The following is a 22,687-nucleotide window of genomic DNA, read 5'->3' on the forward strand; positions in this document are numbered from 1 at the left end:
ACAGTCTGGATGACAGTCTTTGCTCAAAACCTGTGTCTAGAACATCCAGAATTGATTGTGCCTTGCCAGATGTGCGAAATGCCCATACCACTAATGCTGGGGTCTCATCATCTCTAACAATGTTGATATTGTCTTCTTGAAGGAAGTGGAGAAGCTGACTGCCGGGTGCCTGGCAATCTGTCTCCAGCTGAATGTCAACAAAACCAAGGACCTAATTGTGAACTTCAGATTGAGGCAAAAACAGCAGACTAACATCAGTCCTGATCAGAATTGGCTTCTAAAGTAGGCCTATATGAAATTGTATAAGATAAGATTGAATCAAAACTGTATAAGATTGAAGCAGGTCACAGGCAAATGGGTATTTTTTTGTTCATGTAATAAAGGCTTGTAGAGAAACAGTTCCTGACCAGCTGTCTAACGTAACACAATTAATGAAAACGGTTAGGCCCACAGATTAGAAAAAAAGACAAAATCCAGACAAATAGAGAAACACAATCAATGTGTTGACATGCTGGGCTGCCAAATGCAATGTAATTTTGTTAACAAGACAGAAAACCAATCAAAATAAGAGCAAAATAAGATACTTTGAGTAAAAGCCTACATTTACTTGGAAGTGGTTCAACTCAGTCCATAATTGACACTCATATGTTTCATGGTCAGATAAATATGTCAAGCTCAATCTTTATTTCGTATGTATATGTGAATGAAATAAACATTTTAGACCAGAGGCAGGTAAATGTTGTTTACTATTTTGTTTCAGTTACATACGGCAAACAAATAATACAGTAACACAGTACTATAAAAGTAGACACAAACTATACTTTTCACTTTCAGGAAGGCAAGGACTTAGCTTGGCAAATGGTGAGTAACCACTGACACCTACAATAGGATTGTTTTGTTAAAATAAATTTGTTGATATAGAACTTTTCATCCCTTTTACCTCTAAATTAAAAATACGAAAATAAAACAACAACTTTGGACAAAGGTAAAAAATACATACAAAAGGGTAATGGATGTCCTGCCACGCAACATACTTTATAAAGTGCAGATATTAAACTCATTGTCAGAATGGTCATGGCTGGAGAACTCATTTCTGTCATTCTCTCCTATTTTGAAGTCAAGAGTTGGAAGATACCATGTAAGCCAAGCTGTGGGCCAATTTCTTGATGGTTTTCTAAGATGGAGACATCTCACTACACCCAAATATTGTCCAGTGGCTTAAATATACAACCTTAAATGATTACCAAGTAGATGTCTTTTGTTTTGTGACACTGTCATTATTGCCCCAATACTTTCACCTTAATTATGCCATTGTGAAACAATAGTAGGCAAACATATGGTTGATCTCTACAAATCCCTAGAACACCCAAAGCATTGAAGACCAACAAGAGGCAAACACAGGACTCAGAATAAAAATACAACTACAGTATAAAGATAAGTTCTATTACTTAAACTTCAAGGCACAAGACTATGTTAAATCCACCATAAACCTCTCACTCCTGAACATCTGGAGTCAACAGCTTCAGGTTAATTTGTGTTCTACTTGATCCCAAATGGGCATTCCTTACATTAGTTTTGATGTCAAGTAGTTTACTTCAGTTAAGTTGGTTAGTCTCAATTAATCAGGCAATATAACATAAAATGTTTTTGCACTTTTCATACAACACATACCATACAACAGCCTATTAAATCTCAGCATGTATAAAGTAATGGGTAAATCAAAAACAGATCTACTCAGTACACTATTGCTTGGAAGGGGGAAATAATTGAATAATTTCATATCCCCAATATGAGTATATGATTTATATCTAAAAGAAAAACATGAAAATCGACAAACAAAAGCTTACTTATACCTAATCCTTGAAACAATCTACTGTGGTGGGCAGAGAAAAAAAAAAGAACTCAAATAGGACTGTTTTAATTTTTTTGTAATATTCCATCAAGTGTTGATCATAAATTGTATGTTTACCTTCAATACAAATGATCAAATTCATCTGTATAACTACACGTCAGCACACATGCTCATAGCCTTTTGTTTACAACTGCTGAATGTAAAAATTCCTACTTCTATAATAAGCTAAATACCAGTCCATTTTGGTGAGACCAGAGCTTTTGAATGGGGTATGGTTCCTCAATGAATTAGAACATCATAGGGCAAGCAATGTCCTATTTGCTAGTGGTACTCATGCATACAGATACATGTGCACATACATTATATATCATGTATTTGGAGTGAAGGGAAACACAATGACATTCCATAGATAGCATATCTCATGGCCAGAGGCTCATGAAACAGTCTCATGAGTGTGGTTCTTACTTGCTGCCCTGTGTATGACAAAGGGCCTCAAGCATACAAAAGTATCACAAGGAAAATAAAAGGATATCAGGTTATATAATTCACAAACCATTCACAAACAACCTGTTACTGACCAAAATTATATTTTTCAGTAGTTGGCAATGCAAGATCCCACATTTAAAAATGATCAATCAGTACACTACAGATTTTTTTGTCTTTATTGGGTTGAAAGATAAGTATTTTCATCGAAGGCCACTTCTAATCACATAAGTCAATCTCTTAAGCAAGGCACTACCCTTTCTGTTGCAGCCAGGCTGCCCACTGATTTCATATGGATGCAGCGTTTGTTGGTTTCCTAAAGTCAACAGTGCAGTTTGTAGACTTTTTTTCCGGAACTCATAACACTTGCAGTTCATGTCTGGAGGTTTTGCAAGGCTATGTTCTTTTGCTTTAATATTTTTTCATGACATACTTTCCCTAACTGAACGTCATGTTGCACAAATCTGACAGTATTGTTATTAGTCACCTTTGTGACTAACTTGTTGTTGTTTGCTTCATCGAGTGAAAACAAGTAGCTACCCACATCCTCCCCTGGCTTCCCCCTCCAGGTCAGTCAGTCGTACGAGACGACACCCAACACTTCAGTCAGGATGTCTGCCTCAGGTACTAAAATGTTGAATTCAGATGCGGAATACAAAAGTGAGACAAAAGCGTTCAAGTTCCCCTTCCCCTTTCAAAGTCATTTGCAATGGTGTGATACCATAAAATGTTCTCAGCTGTTTCTCAGATCTTTCTTACTTAGTTGTATTTTTTTTTTTTGCTACCACTACCATTTTGCCAGGTTGAAAATATGACGTAGCCCTTGTTTTATTAAGCATTGATGCTCAATTTTTCTCCATGTCCCGTCCCGCTTGTAGGGGTCGAGGAAGAGGGGAAAGCAAGTGGAGGATGAGGCAATCTATTTTGTTTTACCTTCCAAGCCTTTTTTCATTACAACAGTGAGATCTTATTAAAACAGAAGCAAAAAAAAAAAGGCAACATTTTCGTTTCGCCAAATTAAATTCTTAGTGATTGTCACTAGTCATAAGATCTACATGTGTAGATGTAGATGTAAATGTTTTGGTATGACACGAGTGAGAAAATTGTATATATTTTACATACAACCTAACACTTACGATAGAAAAGATCAAGAGACCTGTGTATTCACATGCGAGTGTGAAAAATGTTGCATCTGCAGCACTGAATCAGCACATCTTGTGCGGTTATAACAGGTCTGTTGTAACTTGTAAGGGGTTTTGGTGTTCAGTCTGTACTGAATGACTATGTATTTTCTATTTGATGGAGTGTGCATATAATCACTATGTCCAAAACAGAACAGTCAGTGTGATGTATTTAGGCCGAATTATCTTTAATATATAATATACTGTATATATACCTTGATGAATGTCTTCAGGCAACTGTGCATTTTCATTACTTCAAACAATTACACAACCAGTGTGCAATAACCCACGATAATATGGATTTTTAAAAAGAGGGAAAGGCTTTTAGAGACTGTAAGCCAGTCTATGAAAAAAAGGGTTGAGATGCTCTATGAGCCTTCTTACTACAATCAAATTTAAATCTTCATTTTGGACAGAAACAATTCTACAATAAGTTCATAGTAGTATGCTAGCCCAGTGCAAGATAGTCTGTGTTGCACCGTGCGGAACACATATTTTGGAATAACTGTTAACCTGTTTCCAAATTCCTCGGGTTTTGTTACAGTCTCAACCTCCGGACATGAAAGGGAAATCAGAGCAATGTCACGTTAGGTAAACCAACAGATTGTCTGCTTACGGTGGGGGAGGGCCTCAGCTCTGCTTGGTCTTGATAGAACCCATTTGTTTTTCACAACAAGTTGAACCAAGTTTAACCATCATAAAAATAAGGTGCATTTCTTCTGAAATGAAATCAGGTTTAATTTACATATGCTGTCTAGGGTTATGACGTTCTTCAATAAACAAACTCCCTTGGCTAAACAAATAGCTTCCTTGAACTGTATTCCTCTACTGATGTTCATTTTGTGGAAGAAATCATCTTCACAGCTTGAAATTCTGAGCAGGAATCAGTCAATCTCTCTCAATTTGAACCAGAGTTCAATGTTGATTTTCTGTCAAGGAACATCCCATGGTACCAGCGTACTGGATTAATAGTCATAAGCACTACATTGGCTTGAAAAAGTTAGGCAATCATTTAGGTATAAATTATTTGAAAATAGATACACATTCTACTCTATATTATGGTTGAAATGGACCTGGCATAAAGCCATTAGAGAAAGTCTTCACAAAGAGCCAACTATCTACCGAGTCTATCCCATCCCATACATTAATGACACAGCACTCTAATTTGTGACATGCTGGCAAAAGCTTTGGATAGAGCTTTGTTTACATCTTCTGAAGTTCCCACAACATTGTTCCATAATGCAAAGTGCTGCTGATTTTTTTTCTTTTTTTTTCAAACCAGGATGACTGATAATAGACCAAAAAAAAAAAGTGTGTCAGGGGGTTTATGGTTCAGGGTTAAATTTGTGGGCAAGCTCATGTTTAGCCTACTGCTCATTTCCAAGGGGGGTGGGGGGGGGGGGGAGGGTCCTAGACTGTGCTTCCAAACATTTTCTCTTGTTTGTGCTTTAGCCTCCTATGCATCAGACAATGAGGAAAACAAGAGAGAAAAGTACCATGCTCTTATGCCACCCTGAACATGACCATCTTCTGATACTTTAAAAAGAAAAGCCTCTCCTGTCCACTGCAAATGCACTCAAGTGAAGGAATGATACGGTTAGACCTTCATGGCGAAAACAGAAATACCTGCCAGCCATCAGATATCTCTAAACAGCACTTCAACTTAAGTTCTTATCCGTCATCTTTCAACCACCTCTCTCAGTTAAAACCTATAGGTGAGGATCAACATTTACTGTAATGTCTAGATAAAAAGCAGCTAGGCCTATAGCTCTCTAAGTAAAGTGGAACACCTACAGTTCACGTTTTACATACCCACTGACTGCAGTAAAACAAGAAAAAAGTGATTACAGTTGATTAAGCCAAGAGGGGCGTGTAGTATTAAAATATGGCCAGATACTGATGTGAACGCTTGTCATTACCTTGAAGCCTTGAGAAGAGCTTTGATAATGGTTTAGACGTGGGATGATACGTGACTGTACAAAAAAAAAACAACTACAAAAAAACCAACACAGGAGCCATTTCTTAAAAGTTGGAATTTCTAACCAGGAAGCAATGTTTTTTTTTTTTTTTGTTATATCAAACTGCTCAACCCACAGAGAGAACATGTCATATCAGCTGCCTTTTAGTTTAAGTATGTATACATTTTGTGTTTGTGTGGGTTGTGTGGGTTATGTGTGTGTATGTGTGTGTGTGTGTGTGTGTGTGTGTGTGTGTGTGTGTGCGTGTATTTTTTGTTTAGATTTTTGTTGCCATCCTGTTTGTTTCTTTTTTCTTTTTTTGAAAAACGAAATCGAAAAAGAAATCCTCCTTTCTCATCTGCCATCCACTCTTTCCCCAGACCCAGTGCTGCTCAGTCAGTCAGCTTACTCTCTCACTCACTGGTGTCCTGGATTCCACTGTCTCCTCCCTGCTCGGTCTGGGCACTGCGGAGGGGGGCACAATGTCTTTCAGCTCCCTCCCCTCCCCGGCTTCGCTGGCCTGGTGCTTGCCTTTTAGGTCGGACGTGACCACCTGCGTCGTTTTGGAGGCACAACTTCCCGTTCGGGTCTCCGCTTGACAGGTCATTACTTCCTGCCTCAGCCGCGTGGTCGTGCTCAGGTCCTGAGGCTCGCTCTCCAGGTAGGCCGGAGGGCCCCCTTGCGTGCTGTGGCCAAGGGACAGCTGGTGCGCCTGCGGAGAGAAGGAGGCGATCTGCGGCTCCAGTAGCGGGTCCTGTTGGTGCGGGTGTTGATGGTGGAGATGGTGATGCTTCAGCTGCTGGCCTCCGCGGTCTTTCTTTTTCAGGGTCAATTTGCCGCTGCCAGATCCGGAGCCAGACCCGGTGCCGCCGCCGCTGCTGCTCCCACTGGCTCCGTTACCGGTGTCCTGAGGGACGTCCTTGTGCTTCCTCCCCGGACTCTTGGGTAGTCGTCCGTGCTCTGTCTCCTCTCCTCCCTCTGCTGTTGCCGTCGCTGACGTCGGACCGATGCTCTTCTTCGTCACCCCGGTCCCGGTCCCGGTCCCGGTCCCGGTCCCGGTCCCGGTCCCGGTCCCGGTCCCAGCCCCAGTCCCAGCCCCAGCCCCAGCCCCAGCCCCTGTGCCAGTCTCTGAGGTGGCAGGGCCAGGGCTCTCGGCCCCCTCGATGGTTTCTCTCGTCTTGCGCTTCTTAATGGGCAGTGCCCGCTCCTGCACCGGCTTCATGGAAGACTCCTTCTGGGCTTTTTTCTTTGCCTCGGCCGAGAGGATGGCGGCCGCCGCGTACGACATGGCTGAGCTCGTCCCGCCCGCTGTCGCCGACGCAGGCTTGCGGCCGCGTTTTTTCGGCGCGCTCTGTGGCTCCGTTTCGGACTTGCGTTTCCGCCCCGGCCGCATTTTGGTGACGGCGACGAGCCCTGAGGTAGTGGCCGCCTCTGCTTTGGGTGCTCCAAAGGGCATCTTGACTAACAGTTTTCCAGGACTCTTTTCCACAACGCGCTTGACGGCCACCCCTTCTGTGACTTGTCGCAGCTTGCCGCTACCTTTGGGGCGACCCCGTCCCCTTCCCGATGGCTTCACCACCTTGGGTTTCTTTGGAGGCTTTTTTTCACGTCGGGAGGGGCTCCCTCGACCGGTGACAGTAAAGTCAAAGTCATTGGGGTCTGTGGTAGTATCCCCAACTTTTTGGAAGTACGCCATTAACTCCACTTTGGAACGGAATGCCTTACCCTCCGGGCTGAAAAAGAAATGAGACATCAATGGTACATCAGCGTGTTCCGAAACATTTTTATCCACAATCTTTCCATTCGGACACAAAATCATTTTATCACATCAATTGTTGTCACGCTTTTGGCGTTCAGAAAAACCTTCACACCCACAAGGAAAGCCACACAAAAACAAGAGCGTGTCAACAGGGCCCTGTCTAACAAATGCAGTGTATAAGCATGACAAATTGTCAAACTGATACACCATATAACTGATACCCCATACCCTCTAATATAACTTAACACGCAAGTGTGCCTAAATCGATCAACTATTTAGAAGATCCCACTATACAGACTATTGTACCTTCATTTTGCTCTTCTTGCATGCTCAGAATCATTGTTACCTCCGCCAAGGAGTTTTCATCGGGGTTTTGTTAGTCTGTCTGTATGTCTGTCTCTTTGTCTGTCTGTCTGTTAGCAAGATAACTCAAAGAGTTAAGGATGGATTTCGATGAAATTGTCAGGAATTGTCATTGGGTCTGAAATGACCCAAGGAAGAAATGATTACATTTTGGGAGTGATCTGGATCACCGTCTGGATCCAGGAGGCGCTTGACGAAGGTCTGCGCTCTCGGCATGCTTTTCTAGTATTCAGTATGCTGACAACATTTCGTTCATATAACGCCTTTAACTTCTACACAGTCTATTCCCCATCTCATAAGCGGAGAGATTGTAATAGTTGCTTATCAACTCCAATGAGGCAGCAGAGGCAAACGGGAGCTCCATCAGCGTGTGACACCTCCATCCTCTGATCATTCTGCTACGACATCACAGCTTACCAGTAAACACGTGTCAGGCTCACATTGCTCAGTGAGCTGGTAAACTAAATAGACCTCCCTGTAGTAATATCACATGAGGTGCAGATCCAAGCACAAATAATCCAATTCTTACCACTGTCAGAAAATACGGTTACAAAAAGACACACTGGTCCACAGAACACAGAACAAGCCCTTGACTATGCAACTCGATGTGTATGTGTGCCTAAGGCTAAGGCTAAGACTTCAGAGAGTGCAAATTGGTGGATTTCTTCAAAATAACAACACCTATTACACCATTCAGTGACAAAAGTTGCATTTCCACTGACTAACTCACTTGATTAGGTAGACGTCATACTTGCCGGCGGACCGGCCTGATTTGCGCTGTTTCAGTTTACGCGTCCAGCCCTGTGGTAGCGAGGGGTCGTCGTACAGTGGCCCGCGATCCCGGATGATGGACCGCCGTTGCTTCGCGGAGGGTTCCGGGACTTCGGAGCTGGCTCTGGCGGAAGGGTCCATTGGCTCCGATTTCCCAGGAAGCACCCCACCCGCTGACTCCTCTAACGGAGGAGGAGGAGGAGGCGGCGGCAGACCTGACACGGCGGTAGACTCCACCTTTTTCTCAACCTCATGGCGTTCCCTCCGGCCTTTCTTCACTTTCTGCGTCTGTGGTGATGTCTTTTCAGCAGAGCCCTCCTGATCCTCACTCTTCTCCTCACTGTCAAATGTGACACAAAGAGTTACAGACAGGTCAGCAAAGGCAGGAGCAGGACAGCAGAGGTGGAAAACTCCAGCTTCAGTGAGGAAAAGTCCAATCATGTATTGGTTCTACTCTTGCACTTAACACAGGTGATCTCATCAATTAGCTGCTCTACCTGGCTGAGGATGCCCATTAGAATCAGCTGGTTTAAGTGAATGGTTGGCTCAGAAATATGGTAGGACTTTTACATTTAATTAATATTTATTATATTTATTAAATGTATATTTATTATATTTTAATTAATTCTGAAGCTGGAGTTTTCCACCTCTGCAGGACAGTGGCCATATGAGTGAATCTCCATCAAGCAGGCCACGAGTTCCATTATTTGAGGAGCAAATAGGGATGGGTATTGATAAGTTTTTATCAATATCGATGGCATTATCGATTCTGCCTATCAATCCAATTCCTTATCAATTCTCTTATCGATTCCCAAAAAATTTACCCACATTTTTCATTGCATCGCCTTTAACGCCAAAAGGTCACCTTTTATCGCTCTCCTTTCATATAATGTGAATGATTTTTTAACAATAAGGCGTAGAAAAAGCTTGTCTTTATTTAAAACACAATAAGGAATATACATATTCTTTATAAAGAATTATAAACATGTATATATAGCCTACAGTGTATATATATAATATAATATTAAATTAAATTAAATTTAAATCTCTCACTCTGGCCTATAGGACACTGACTGGATCTGCTCCCAGCTACTTCAGTTCTTTAATCACGATGTACATTCCCAACCGCCCATTGCGATCTTCTGAGGAGCGTCTGTTATGTCGACCAACCATACATGCTAGGTCAAATTGTAGATCCTATTCTTCAGTGGTTCTGTGTTGGTGGAATGAGTTGCCCAGTGCTCTCCGTTCCAGCAACAGCTTTGGATCTTTTAAGAGGGGTCTTAAGGCATATTTATTTAATATGCACTTAGTCCTTTGAGTTTGTGATGTGTTATGGTTTGTATAATGTATTGTTTTGTTATAATTTGTCTATTGATAGAATTTGAAATTTATTTTGCTATTGTCCTTAAATTTAGCCATACCATGCTTTAGTTATTATTATTATATATAATTAACTGAGTGACTTATTTGATTGCTATTCTCATTTCACTGTTTTATTTCTCATTAGGTTAGTGCTTAAAATTATTGTTTTACTGATAATATTACTATTCTCCCTAGTTTGTAATTGTTCACTGTTAATTTAATTTGTATTGTTATTTATTTGTATGTCGCTTTGGACAAAGGCGTCTGCTAAATAACCATAACCATAGCCATAGCCATAGCCATAATATAATTCTTTATATATTCTAATCTATAGCCTACTACTGACATTTCTGATATTCATGACATTCATTACTATTCATATTACAACTCTGCCTCTTTAATTCAGCTGTCGGCTTGAAGCCTCAAATTGTAAACAAAGTAGCATAGTTGGCTAGCTTATTATAGTCTACTGGTTGGACTGTTCAGTTTCCCCACGTGTGTTTAAGTTGCAAGGTAGGCTAATACTTTGTCTCCTTGGGACAGGCCCTTTTGAGTCTTAGAGTTGGAAAACATTGAGATGATCAGTCAACTTGAATGCAAGAGTTTGAATCAAATTTGTGCAGTAGCCTACGCTATGATGCTAACCGAAATTAATTATAATGTCGCTAGTTGTCTTCTATGCGTCATTGCTTTCACGATTGTGAATGTGCATGTCGAGGGGCGGGTGTCGCACGAGAGAGGGAGAGGGAGAGAGAGCGGGTCAAGGGGGTTACTTATATACAGTTTGGCAAAGTTGCACGCATAGTCTACAATTAAAACTTGTGAAGGAAACGTATGCTTTCACCCGAGCAGCGTCAGGTGCACCTAGAATTATTTTCAGGCACACTCTTAAACATTTTGGGCGCATATGCACTCTGGAGCCCTGGACCGGGCAACGTTAGCACCCCTCCGTAGTCTGTCAAACACATGACACTCTTGGAGCTTAATCCCATGCTTCACGGACAAATGTTTTAACATATTGCTGGTATTACTACCCTTACACGATTTGACTTGTAGTATGAGTCGTCGCAGAGGGCGTGTAGTAACACAAAATTTCAGGAAAACCGGAAAAGGTCCGACGTCATGCAGGCTGAGGGAATCGTTAAGGGAATCGATAACAAAAAAGACGTACGATGTCGATGGAATTGATAAGTTAAACCCGGTTCCAAGACGGAACCGGTTATCGATGCCCAACCCTAGGAGCAAACATCCTAAAAAGTCTCACCTCGACTGAACTCGGGAGGTCAGTGACAGGCAGCTGAAGCAGCACATCTCAACTAATACTGACAATAAGTTTAAAAGACTTTGCGAGGTTCTCTCAAAGACTTAATAACTCATAACAAAGTAAGACACTGCCACTAACTGCTGAGGCCGTCAAATCTATGACTTGTTAGATGTATTCCTAATCTAGGTCTATACACTGCTTGTAATATGTTCTATCATCTGCCACTGTTACTGAGATTAGTGTAGTTTCAGTTCATGACATAGGCTATGTCCAGGTTTAGCATCATCTCACAGCACAAATACATTGCATCCAACCCATGTGTCACTATGATACTAAGACTACAGTCTAAAAACAGCATTACTATAATTACATTCAGCGAAATGTAATAAATATACACAATACCATTGGGTGCGCAGTGTCATATGTGGTGTCACGTGTCTTTTGAGTTGGTGTTCAACTTACGACTGGCCTTGTTCACCCCTAAGCATTCTCTGATCTCTCAGTGTGGTCAATCTGTGTTATTGCACTACATGAACCACCCAGTTCAAACAGACTAATGAAAAACATGGGATTAATAACAGTGTAAAAATATGTTTTTAGATAAATGTTCAGCCCAGACAATATTAGATGGCAATTAATATTCAGCACTTTATTGCAAAAAGCAGGATATCAACAATATCTTCACATCTTTTGTATTACTCAAATTAGCTGTGCTTGTCCACACACAAGCACTAATTTGCCCAGTGATGGTGATAGATCAATTCTCAGCAGTCTGTACAGACTCTTGTGTTACCATACTCCACCATATATCCTCATCTGAACTCTTAATTTGAAAATGATTGTTAGTTGTAGTCTTAATTTCAGTCAATTAAGATGTCATTTTTCGCAATTTCAATCTAATAGTTGTTTTATCAATGTCAGACAAATGTGAAAAAATGACCGTAAGCATTACCCAAAGCCACAGATTTTGTCCTAAAAGGTCTTGTTCTGTTCTGACCAATAATATTTAGGCTTAGTTAAATATCAGTGGAGTAGGTAAAGCAGAAAATATTAATATTAATATTAATATGCAAGTTAAGGACCAGAGGGCATAGATCTGAACAGACCTAATTCATGGGGTTGTGAGACAGTAAACAGTACGGAGTTCTGAGGAAAATGTAGGGGGTACGCCTATTAGGAAAATAATTTCAAACTGGCTGCTGCGCAGTAAGTCAAACAGACCAACCTGTGAAATCTGTGGTCTTAACACAGTAAAGGGTGTGTGCGACTAATTCTAGACAATCTTGACTGCACTTTTCACACTTATTTTTGCATTATTTTATTAGGATTAGATCATTGGATTAAGTACGCTTTATGACGTCTGTATGAATAACTATGTTAACGCACAGTTCTGAAGATGTCATTCATGCGCAACATTGCACAACACAAAAACAAATTGACAACTTCCTCTGTATAGCACCGTTCTAAAACACTTCCGCCAAGAGGAAGTAAACAGTCAATTCATGTATCCTGTCTTCTCCCTACTGCTACTAATACTGACTAGTAATATTTACTTGACTTGAGCTTTGCATTGTCATGCAACTTCTAAAGCAATTACCCATGCCTCACCACACCAATTGTAGCATTATAGATGTCATGTGTGCTTTCACACAAACAAAAACATTCAAAGCTGGTGGACATAACTGAATTAGGAATTGTTAGTTTACAAATGATTTTTATAAGATGGCAAATAGGAAGCACTTTAATGACAATATGTCCCAGCAACAGTTTTGTATACCTGAGGAATTATTCATGGTGATTTGGCAATCTTAAAAATGAGGTTAGAAAACATAGTTGGTCAGTATCGGCCAGTGCTAATATCATTCGTCTGTGCATACATTTTTTTTTGGGGGGGGGGGGGGGGTGCATATACTATGCATCGAAACCAAACCTGGCCCCATTATCTGCCTCTCTAACCCAGACCCACACTGAAGATGGAAAAAATGGTTCTAAATCGCTTTGCTGAACTTGAAGTTACTGGGAACACATAACGTTAAGGCTTGCAAGTCATCCACGCTAAAGATACATGGCTTTCAGAAACTGCGAGGTATAATGAGGTAGTGTCCTAACCAATAATTGTGTGAATCATATAACAAAACGACCTGGTAATTAAACAATTATTGTCTTAATTTACATCATTGATTAACGTCACTTACAACTGGAAGAGTGCATGGGATACGTAAACACGATGGACCCTTATCTCAGCGTTGCCCGTACGCACACAGAAAGATACAACCAGCATAAAGCAATTGGAGTCGACATTAAATAGACAAATGACCACAACTTCAAGTTCATGCGTAGATGTAGCCTCACTCTAATAAACTGATAAGCTTTGAAGCGTATAGTAGTATCATTACTTGGCAAGCTAGTTAGCTAATCGATGTATCTTAACTCAGCCAGGGCAAACGACAGCTAACGTTTAGTCACTTGGTACCAATCCCCTGACTAAAGGAAACCCAATGTACACTGGGGCTGGCATGGCCACACATTAGATCAGTTTGTCTTTTCGAGTATTAAGTTTAGACACTGTCAGCGAACAGCAGCTCAACTAGATAAAGGCGGTGCTAGCTAATAACATTACCTTGCCTGCAGCTAGCTCGCTAGCAAACTGGCTAGCAACTTCTGAACAAACATTTTAAAACAAGTTAGCAGCTTTAACCGACACATCAGCCATTAATTGTCAGTAGGATGTCAGTGGTGTATACACGGAGGGTAATGTTATGCATTCGAGGCTCTGAAGAGATGAACACATGCATTGTCATTAAAACTAATTAATGTTAGCTAGCTAGTTGATTTGAAAGAGTTCTAAGAAACGTCAGAAAATGACACGAACACACCTCCTCCTACTAACGTTAGTAGCTAGCTAATCGCTAACTGCAGTACAAAGTATAGCTATGATCATGCATGAGCAGGGAGAGCGGGGGAAATACAAGTGACGTATTCTCAACGCCTTTGCTAGCTAGCCAGCTAACTTGCTAGCTGGCTAACATTTTAACACCATACAATATTGAAACAACGAACACGCAACTACAAATTGAAACTACTGTCTTGCTATATTCTCTGCGATTTTGAAATGGTGAACATATGCAATTCACACTTACAGTCTCTCTTCTCCGCTCTCTGCGGCGGCCATTTTTATTTAAATAAATAATTTTCCAAAAAATCACGCAACATCTTTGTGGGTACCCCTCACCCTCTCCCACTCCCTCCACTCCATCACTTTCGCACGTATGATCTCGCGAGATTTAATTTAAGAAGAAGAAATGTAGAAGTTCCCGCGAGGTCTGCCTAGTAGCCTCTTAAAAACACAATGTTTTGATATGTGGCATTTCATGTTTGAAGTCAAAATAATTTAGTTTGGTTTAATTCTGTTTTAGATGCTTTCATAGATGCTCTCTATCTAAGGTGCTATCAGCGATTACACAAGACGTCACGTATGTTTATATTTAGATTTATTAAAAGTATTTTTTTTGGTCCTAAACAACATAGGCTTACATGATATATTTTAACCAACGACCAAATTAAATGAGGTAGCTATAAGTGTCTCTGGCTATACCTTCCCTTTGAGTATTCCCAGAGAAACTGAATACTTTTTGTTTGGGGGACAGGGTTAGGATTAGGATTAGGCCTATATTACATCGGCCCGATGTGCTGAAAATTCAGTTCTTCAAGGATGATTTGGAGCTTTAAATTGAGGAAGCCTACCAATAGGCTAACTAGCTATACATAATTATTCAATTAACCAATTGAGATAGAAATAGAACAGCATCACCCATGCCTCTCCCTAAAGCAATTGCATCGAACAAACTGGACGACTGTTTGAGCAACACTTAATTTAATTGGAGACGTAAACGCATGATGAACCGCAGATTTGAAGGCCTGTTTGCTCTGTCCTAGCAGAAAGCTAATGTTTTAGAATAGCTCATTGAGGCCTACCGATAGGCTAGTGTTGCAGTCTGTTTATTAAAGTTGACCCTGGCCTACTCGCAGGGCATAGGGCTATCATTGATATTTTTCTCTCACGATGTGGCATATTTGGTTGTTCAAAGTAGCAGTTTATTGTGGATATGTGGTTGCATCTGCGGAGACAGACAGAAGTATGGAGGAAAAGGGCCAACTTCAACTCCAGAGAATGCAACAGCTTGCAAGTCAACCACGATACGGTGAATGCTGGTCACGAGCCTTGGAGAGAATCCATACAAGATGTCGGGAATTTACGGATGAGACTCAAAGCCAAATAGCCTTGGCTTTCACGCATTGTCACCTTAGAAGGTCTGTTAGTTACTACATTAAGTTTCTCTGTGTTAGTTTTCATGCAGGGAATATATTTGCCAATGACCTTGTTTATGCCTCTGTTTGTATCTCGTGCCAAGGCCTACAGAGGACTTGACAGTAGCCTAATAGGCCCATAACCTATTTCAGCCTTTATAAAAATCAGAGCATTTCACTTAACCCATTCTAACCCTAATCCTAATTTGCTGGTTTGTGCTAAGAAAATATATTAATGACTGGTCAGGGCAGTTTACCAGCATTTGACTCTTTGGATGGGATTTGTCAATAACTATTAACTATTCCTTTGCCATGTTAAAATGACCAATTTAGAGGACTGCTGTGAGTAAATTTGAAATGTTATTTTGTAGATCAGACCGACCTTTTCCAGAATGTCCAGAGGGCAGTGAAATCCACTTCTGCACCCGTGACATGGATGCTGTTGCTTTCAATACGTACACTGAATTTTTCACTCATGCACATAGTATCTGCCACTACTTGCAAAGTGAGCGTTGGCAACATCGGGCTGAGAATACAATTCACAGGTAACTATGACCTCCATTTTATCACACTGAGAGGTTTACAATATCCAGAAGTACAACTTTTGATATTATGAGCCTCCTGTTGTGTAACAAATCGGTTCAAATCCTCTCATGTGACACAGAAAAACAGCAGATTGCAAGTTACCGTAACTGGCATCTTCTCAGTCATTTGTCATTTATTACTTTACTTTTAATAGGCTTGGGCAAGCAAGAAAGTGAAGTGAGAAAGATGAAGAAATTGCTCTGTACTGACTTGTCTTACTTTAGGCTGACTGAAAGCTCAGCAGGAGTGGCTGAAAGGTTGGTGTCCACACAACGCATGGCAGAGGACCTTATGAAGTCTCAGAATGCTGCCATCAAGTCCCAGGAGACTATCCTGCGCAACGGAGAAGATCTGAAGGCCACATTACTCAGCTCCACTCAAGGTAATCTGTTCAGGGGTCGAAGTAATGTACTTGTAAATGGTTACTAGTACTGATCTGTAATGCTTTCACAGTGATCATACAGCATACATCGCAATCCTTTCCATTCTTGGTTTTGTAGGAATGAGAAACATTTTTGAAGAGATGAGTTCTTCGGTGCGTGAACAGCAGGTGGCCTTTGCTGAAATCTTCAACCGAGTGGCCTTCCTGCAGAGCTTCATCATGTCTGAGTCGCACACTCTGAGTTGTGTGCTCTATAACAGTCTGGCGTTCATCGCTGCTTTCCTCCTCACATCTGCACAGCGCATTTCGAGAGCCAGGTGGAGCACAGTCTGCTTTCCAAGTTTGTCAACCAAACATCCCTAAGATTTATTGTAGACTTGAGAAGTGCCATCACAAATATGATCTAATCCAGTCTACTTACAGTTGTGTATGAGTGTATATTCATGATGATGGCTCTTTAAATTGACTGAATATAGGTTTTAATCTTTATAGTTTTGTTAACTGTCCTAGGTTTGTCCTTTTTGGACTGGTGGCTCTAAATGTATACCTAGAAAGATGGATATGTAAGACTGTACTTGATGGTGACAATCCTGGATACCAACAGATGGTGAGTGTTTTAAAAAGGTAAAAACTGCTGTTAATATATGATGTATGATATGATGTATGAATAACATGATTGTGTTATCTGATATAATTTCATGCTGTTTTCATTCCTTGGCAGGAGCAAATCAGCTATTTAGTCGCCATCCTTAGAAGAACCATGGTTCTCATTGGACTGCTGGTTCTGGTGTATGTTGCTGTGCGGTACCGTAATGTAAATAAAGAAAGCTTGGAGATATTGAATCAGCTGAAGGAAACCCATTCAAATCTCCAGCAGGCCTTACTTAAAGCGGGTAGGATACTTTCTTGGGTGTCTTCAGTGTACTCATCAGACATTGATGTCAAAATGAATAATTCTGTGTCTGTATTTGCGTTTTTTAGAGTGTCTTTCAGAAGCAGTAGGTGGGCAAAGGCATATTTGGAAAGACAACGTGGGCAGTCCAGTCCATTCATGTAAGAGCTCTTTTCAAAATACTGCATTGACCTTCATGGAGAGCCCGTCCTTGTCTGATTCCCATGAAGGTGAGTCATCTGTAAAACCTTTTTCGGTGTTTCTCAAAGTCAAGAGCACATCCTTTTTTTGTCTGTGTCTGTTAAACCTGTAGCCTACAAACTTTGCATTGGGCGAAGTTCACAGATAAATTAATAACAAAAGTCTATCAAAACACAACTAAATAGCCTACACATTGACATGCATTTATGATAAAATATGCACAATAACTTGATATAAATGCCTGAGCAAATCAAAAATGACATTAACAAAACACTTCAGAAATTGTATTTAGCCTACATTAACACTCACTGCTTCTTTTCATCTTCCATTACATTCTATATCTCTATTTTTAATCACACCGTCAGAGAATTTCTAAACATCCATATGCAAAGGATTGTGGGTTATTTCTTCACGCCGAGGATCCATCGATTCATCCTCCGAAATTCTCAGAACGAAGGACTCAGTACTTGATAGAATTTTAAAGCATCCTTTACTTTGGAACAGTGCTTGACGAGATTTGATGACGTAGCGTCCTTGAAAAAAAATTTACCCATCCTTGACTTTGAGAAACACCCTGTATCCGCTCATGGGTTGGTAGCCTGGAATAGCCCTCTGTAAGCTTCCGCTCAATTTTCATTTCCCTTCACCATTACGTCTGGGTTTGATCCCACTGAACTCATAGAATGCATTCCATCCGGACCAATCAGTGGACGGGGGGGATGGGGGGGAGGCGGGTGTTAATGATGACGTCGAGCATATGCATGTTGCAGTCGCTATACTGTAGCTGTCACGACCAAACGTTAGCGATTGGGTAAAATCAGGCCCAATCGTTTCAAATTTTCAGGCCTCCTGCCTGAAATCGATTCTGAATGGAGTAGGTCCAGGTGATCTGTACGGTATTAGTACGAGGGTTTGGTATGACCAGGCTAATGGGTTGGATGAAATGATCAAAATGTCACGCTAAAACATGGGTGATCACTAATGACTTCAGTAGTGTTTCAAATGTGGTGGTTTCCGGATCTAATGAAATACTGATGGTTTTGTGAGGAGAATGAGACAAGTGATACATATTTTCATTTATTCACTGCTTAACACAAGAATTTGCCTTGTGCAGTTCTACTTGGATGCATTGCATTGAATTGGTCATTGGAAACCTCCCAAGTTTAGAGGTCTAAATTGCATCCTGATGAAGGCACTGCACCTCTTGATCATTTTATCCGTTTTATCTATCTATCTATCTTTTACAGTTTTAACATTTTGCACAGCTGTACTCGGCTGTTGACGGTGGTCATTTCAGAACAGCCATTCCTCGTTTTGCTCCCTAGGCTGGCTGCATGAGAGTATTGATCAGCCAGGTGAGGCCTCTGCCTCCCTCGACTCCAGACGGAGGTCTAGGAGATCCTCTGGCTCACGCGTCAAACAATCGTCTGCTCTCGTCTATAGTGTGATGGTGGAGGACCAACAGGTAGGATTTCCCATAATTCATTGCCATGACTGCCATAACACCATATGCTCTCTGTGTAGACCTATACTGTATACAACATCCACTAGACTGCATGTCCTTTACATCTATCCATTTAGTTGGTTTCATCTTCAGAGCCAATGTGCTATGTATTCTAATGCATGTGTTTATTTGTATGTTTCTGTACCCTGTTTGCTTTTCAGCAAAGGTATAGTCTACGCAGTCGAAAGTCCCTCTCCACTTCTAATATGACCAAAGAAAATGACTGAGATTTGTGTAAAAAATGTTTTCTTTTATCAGTGTTCATTTTATACCTTGGACATTTTTTTTAAAGTCTGAATAAATACTCATTTTAACAATGAATGAAGTGAACTTTTCCAACTGACACCAGAATTCTCCTCGTGTAACAGCTCATGTTTAGGCAAAGGGAGAATCCTGACCTTTATCAGTACTGCCACCCTCTGGCCACCCTCTGGCAAAGTCGTACGCCCTCTAAAGGTTTCAACGGTGTTGGTCTCTGGCTGTTTTGCAGACGTAGTTGGTTGTCAGACATAAGTGGTTGTCACAAGGCCAAGTAGACTTCAGCTCCGGAAACAAGGTTGATGTACACGGCTGGTTTCTTGGCATATCATAGGTGTATTGTGTTGTGAAATTCTAGTAATATGTTGGCCTATACAGGCCCCTCGTTACTCCAGATATCAGGGCGATTGTTAAGTTTCCAAGAATTGTGCTCCCTGTTGTGACATTGTATGCAGCTGGTAAGCTCAGTGACTCAACCAGCTCACTCAGAGGAATACAAACATGAACAGGAAATCAGGAAATTCCGAAGCATGGAATATTTCTGGTAAACTTTAGTTATTGTCACCTCTTCACTGACATGTTTATATCGTACATTTATTATGCATGTCTTTATTTGTAAGCGTAAAGCTGCCGGTGCTCTGGTCATACTCTTTGATACAACTTTTTGAGGGCTGGTATTATGTGTCTTAATTGTCTTTACATATTTGTAGAGACACAGCAAACTGAAATACTTTTACTTGAGTCATTTATACAGCAAAGTACCCGGCATGCTTCCGGATGGCTTTGAGAAGGTCGATAAAATATTCCCAGTGTATACCAGAATGACTGTTATCCCTATTTGGGCTTCTGGAGCAATCTGGGTCAAAAGGGATGAGTCATGACCTTCTAAGTGCGCATAGTTCTTCCTACGTCTTGGTACATCCTTAGACATTTTAATGTAAAACGTGGAGTCTATGATATTTTATTAGAAGGCGCTCAATAATAGCTGGTCACGTTGGGCGAAAAAACTATTTGTTTTTATGAATAGGAAATAAGACATTTTTCTACGTTTTTCTTAGCATCAAGTTTCAAGCACAAACCCTTGGAAAAAAAACAAAATGAAAAACAGACTTTGGGAAGAAGAGAGATGGCGGAGGAGGGGGTTGAGACTTGGTTTCATATGTCGACGCACACGGGAGCAGGGAAAATGAGAGAGGGAAGGAGGAGGGGGATACGCTTGGAATTGCAGTTTGACGGCGTCGTCGAAAAGTTCCACACAAAGAATGGACCAGCAGCCGGTAGGGACTGGAGGACAAACTTTCATGGATTTGATGGAGGGCAGTTTCTTTCAAGGCAGTCGATATATGGAGCATTAAATGTGGACTTCTCTGGAGAGACACACGAGAAGGATTCATTTTTTTCCTCCATACGGATTTGGATCTAGCTTGAAGGAGCTGAGTGAGCACATTTTGGGGTAACATCTCGAGAGGAAATGGGGAGAAAAGTAAAAATAAGTGAGGAGTAGGCTAGACGGCTTCATCCTCGCTTTAATGAACTCGTCTATGTTCGAATATGCAAGGTTACTGAGTGGTTTTATTTTCACATAGCGTTGCATGGTTTAAAACGATGACATTATTTACCTACTGTTAGATGAATGAATTAAGGCACAATAATCAGAGAGCTGTCAGGGCTTTGTTTCGGCATGACAACTGTTGAGCGAGTGCAGGGTAACATTTCTGTTGGTGTAATTTGAGTATGAAACAGTTTAAATGTTGGTTCAAAGGGGTAGGCTACTTTGTAGCACTGGCGATGTAACTCTTAAGTGAAGTTAAGTCTTTTCGTTCCATTCGTTGGGAATCTACAACCCCTCCCCAGAATTTGTTTTAATTGTAGGCTACTATAGGCTACAGTGATAGGCCTATCGATAAAACATATGGCTAAGAACAGCTGTCTTTTGACCATTGAAACGGATCAGAGATGATGTGGCTATGATCCATTATAACTGGAGACTTAGACCGAACAATTGCTATATTTGACCTACATGTGACGTGAATCACCCTGTCTTTGATGGCGTTTTTTGTCGTTCGAGGAGATTCTGATCGTAATTACACTTTCACAGCACAGATTCGGTGCACACAAGCTGGACACTGCTTTTCGGTGCGAAGATTGTTTTTCAGTTTAGTTTGTAGTCCACAACTGGACAACGACGATATTCCAGCGGCCACTACCGGGACAGGCATCTTGACTGAGAGCCTGGTGGTCGACCAAGACCACTCTGCAGATTCATTTTTTTGCCGGATTTGATGCTGAACCTGGAATCTACCTTAATTCGCTTTTAAACGGAGAACGCCACATCCTGTGTTTTATGCCTGACTGTGACCAGGCATGCAGCTGAATCGACCAAAGAGCGCTCTAATCAGCTTCACTCCACCGCTGTTGCCCTCAGAGACACCACATTCCTTTTCCAGTCAGTTCAAAACAATGCGGTTTTCATACCACATCAGCAGCGGCTTGCCGAGTCCTCAGCCGGTCCTGCGAAGGATAGGTAAGTCGCACAGATGTTCATACTTTGCGTTCATCTGTCTGATGGCATGCGGCAATTCAAAGTGACATTGTGATCTGGATGTATTTGCGGTCACTCGAGCCACGGTTCTGCCACAACAAATGTGTTGTCTGTCCTTGTGAAGTCCGAGCATGCAGCATCTGGAAATAGCTCTCGAGTCGAATAGTGAGTTGCACCTGGTGTCTTATTTTACAAAATAAAGAAGTAGATAGACGCCTTCAGGCATCAAGGCTGAGATTTCGTGAAATAATGTATCCAAACTTTCAACTACACTGTATTGTCAAGAGCAGCTTAGGGAACTCGGGGTCATGGTTTCCTTATGGCATATAGTGACTTCTTCTGATTCATGACCATGCTTAATGTTTCAGGCTTCAAAGGGGCATAAAAGTTGCATTGAAACGGTCTTGAAGAAAATCTAGGATATAGGCTTTATTGGTGGGGGTTGTGCTGTAGGCTATAGCAAGCCCATGGAGAAAACCTACACATGATGGAAAAGTCATCTTGATGCTGATGAGGGCTGCACTCAGGCGATAAGCCAGTAACAAAGGCCCCAGCAGTGGTGTGGTATTGTGGCTGTTCCTTCTATGCTTCATGCTGACATTACACTGCCATGTTTGCCATTCAAGTGTGTGTGAGTGTGTATTCCCTTGTGTGTCAGTCAGTTTTTCCCCCCTGTTTGCTCAAGCACCATAGTGTGAAATCCAATTAAGGATTGCCGTGAGATGCATCTGCGCTGACCAGTGGATATGACGGTTTATGTGAATGGCAGTTAAGCCAATGGAAGCTGAAGATGGAACACTTGGAGCTCAAATGGAACACTTTAAGCTCATTACTATAGATAGAAATACCACAGGTGTACAATAAGAAGGTTGGTAAAATGCATTCAAGAGATGTGGTGCAAAAGCTGTGATGGAGCAATACAGTGGCATGGCAGTGGAATGGATCAGATCAGAGAAGGGAGATTGTAATGCTCAGTTGACATTGGTTTGCCACTTACTGGGGGCTTATGGAAAGGAAGA

General features: G+C 41.3%; 3 protein-coding genes across 4 annotated transcripts in view; 2 read left to right on the plus strand and 1 right to left on the minus strand.

Annotated features, from left to right (window-relative positions):
* Positions 1-727: 727 nt before the first annotated feature.
* mecp2 (methyl CpG binding protein 2) lies at positions 728-14,238 on the minus strand. The gene is made up of 3 exons (XM_062541371.1): positions 14,137-14,238; positions 8,327-8,707; positions 728-7,207 (listed from the first exon to the last, which is right to left on the minus strand). The coding sequence occupies exons 1-3, from the start codon at positions 14,166-14,168 to the stop codon at positions 5,875-5,877; spliced, it is 1,746 nt and encodes a 581-aa protein (XP_062397355.1). The 5' UTR covers positions 14,169-14,238; the 3' UTR covers positions 728-5,874.
* Positions 14,239-14,802: 564 nt separating this feature from the next.
* Positions 14,803-19,189, plus strand: LOC134086892 (uncharacterized). 2 transcript variants are annotated; one of them, XM_062540082.1, is made up of 9 exons: positions 14,803-15,307; positions 15,676-15,849; positions 16,114-16,271; positions 16,390-16,588; positions 16,782-16,878; positions 16,993-17,164; positions 17,253-17,324; positions 18,690-18,829; positions 19,030-19,189. In XM_062540082.1, the coding sequence occupies exons 1-9, from the start codon at positions 15,060-15,062 to the stop codon at positions 19,093-19,095; spliced, it is 1,326 nt and encodes a 441-aa protein (XP_062396066.1). In that variant the 5' UTR covers positions 14,803-15,059; the 3' UTR covers positions 19,096-19,189. The 2 variants fall into 2 exon arrangements, with proteins under 2 accessions (XP_062396066.1, XP_062396065.1); XM_062540081.1 differs by having other exon boundaries at positions 14,808-15,307; positions 17,253-17,393.
* A 1,030-nt stretch (positions 19,190-20,219) lies between these two features.
* fgd1 (FYVE, RhoGEF and PH domain containing 1) overlaps positions 20,220-22,687 on the plus strand; it is a 32,437-nt gene continuing 29,969 nt past the window's right edge. Inside the window, exon 1 of the mRNA XM_062541372.1 lies at positions 20,220-21,650. Coding sequence (XP_062397356.1) covers positions 21,491-21,650 — 160 coding nt within the window. The 5' untranslated portion in view covers positions 20,220-21,490. The remainder of the gene's footprint in view (positions 21,651-22,687) is intronic.

This window comes from Sardina pilchardus, chromosome 7 (assembly GCF_963854185.1).
Source record: "Sardina pilchardus chromosome 7, fSarPil1.1, whole genome shotgun sequence".
Lineage (NCBI taxonomy): Eukaryota > Metazoa > Chordata > Actinopteri > Clupeiformes > Clupeidae > Sardina > Sardina pilchardus.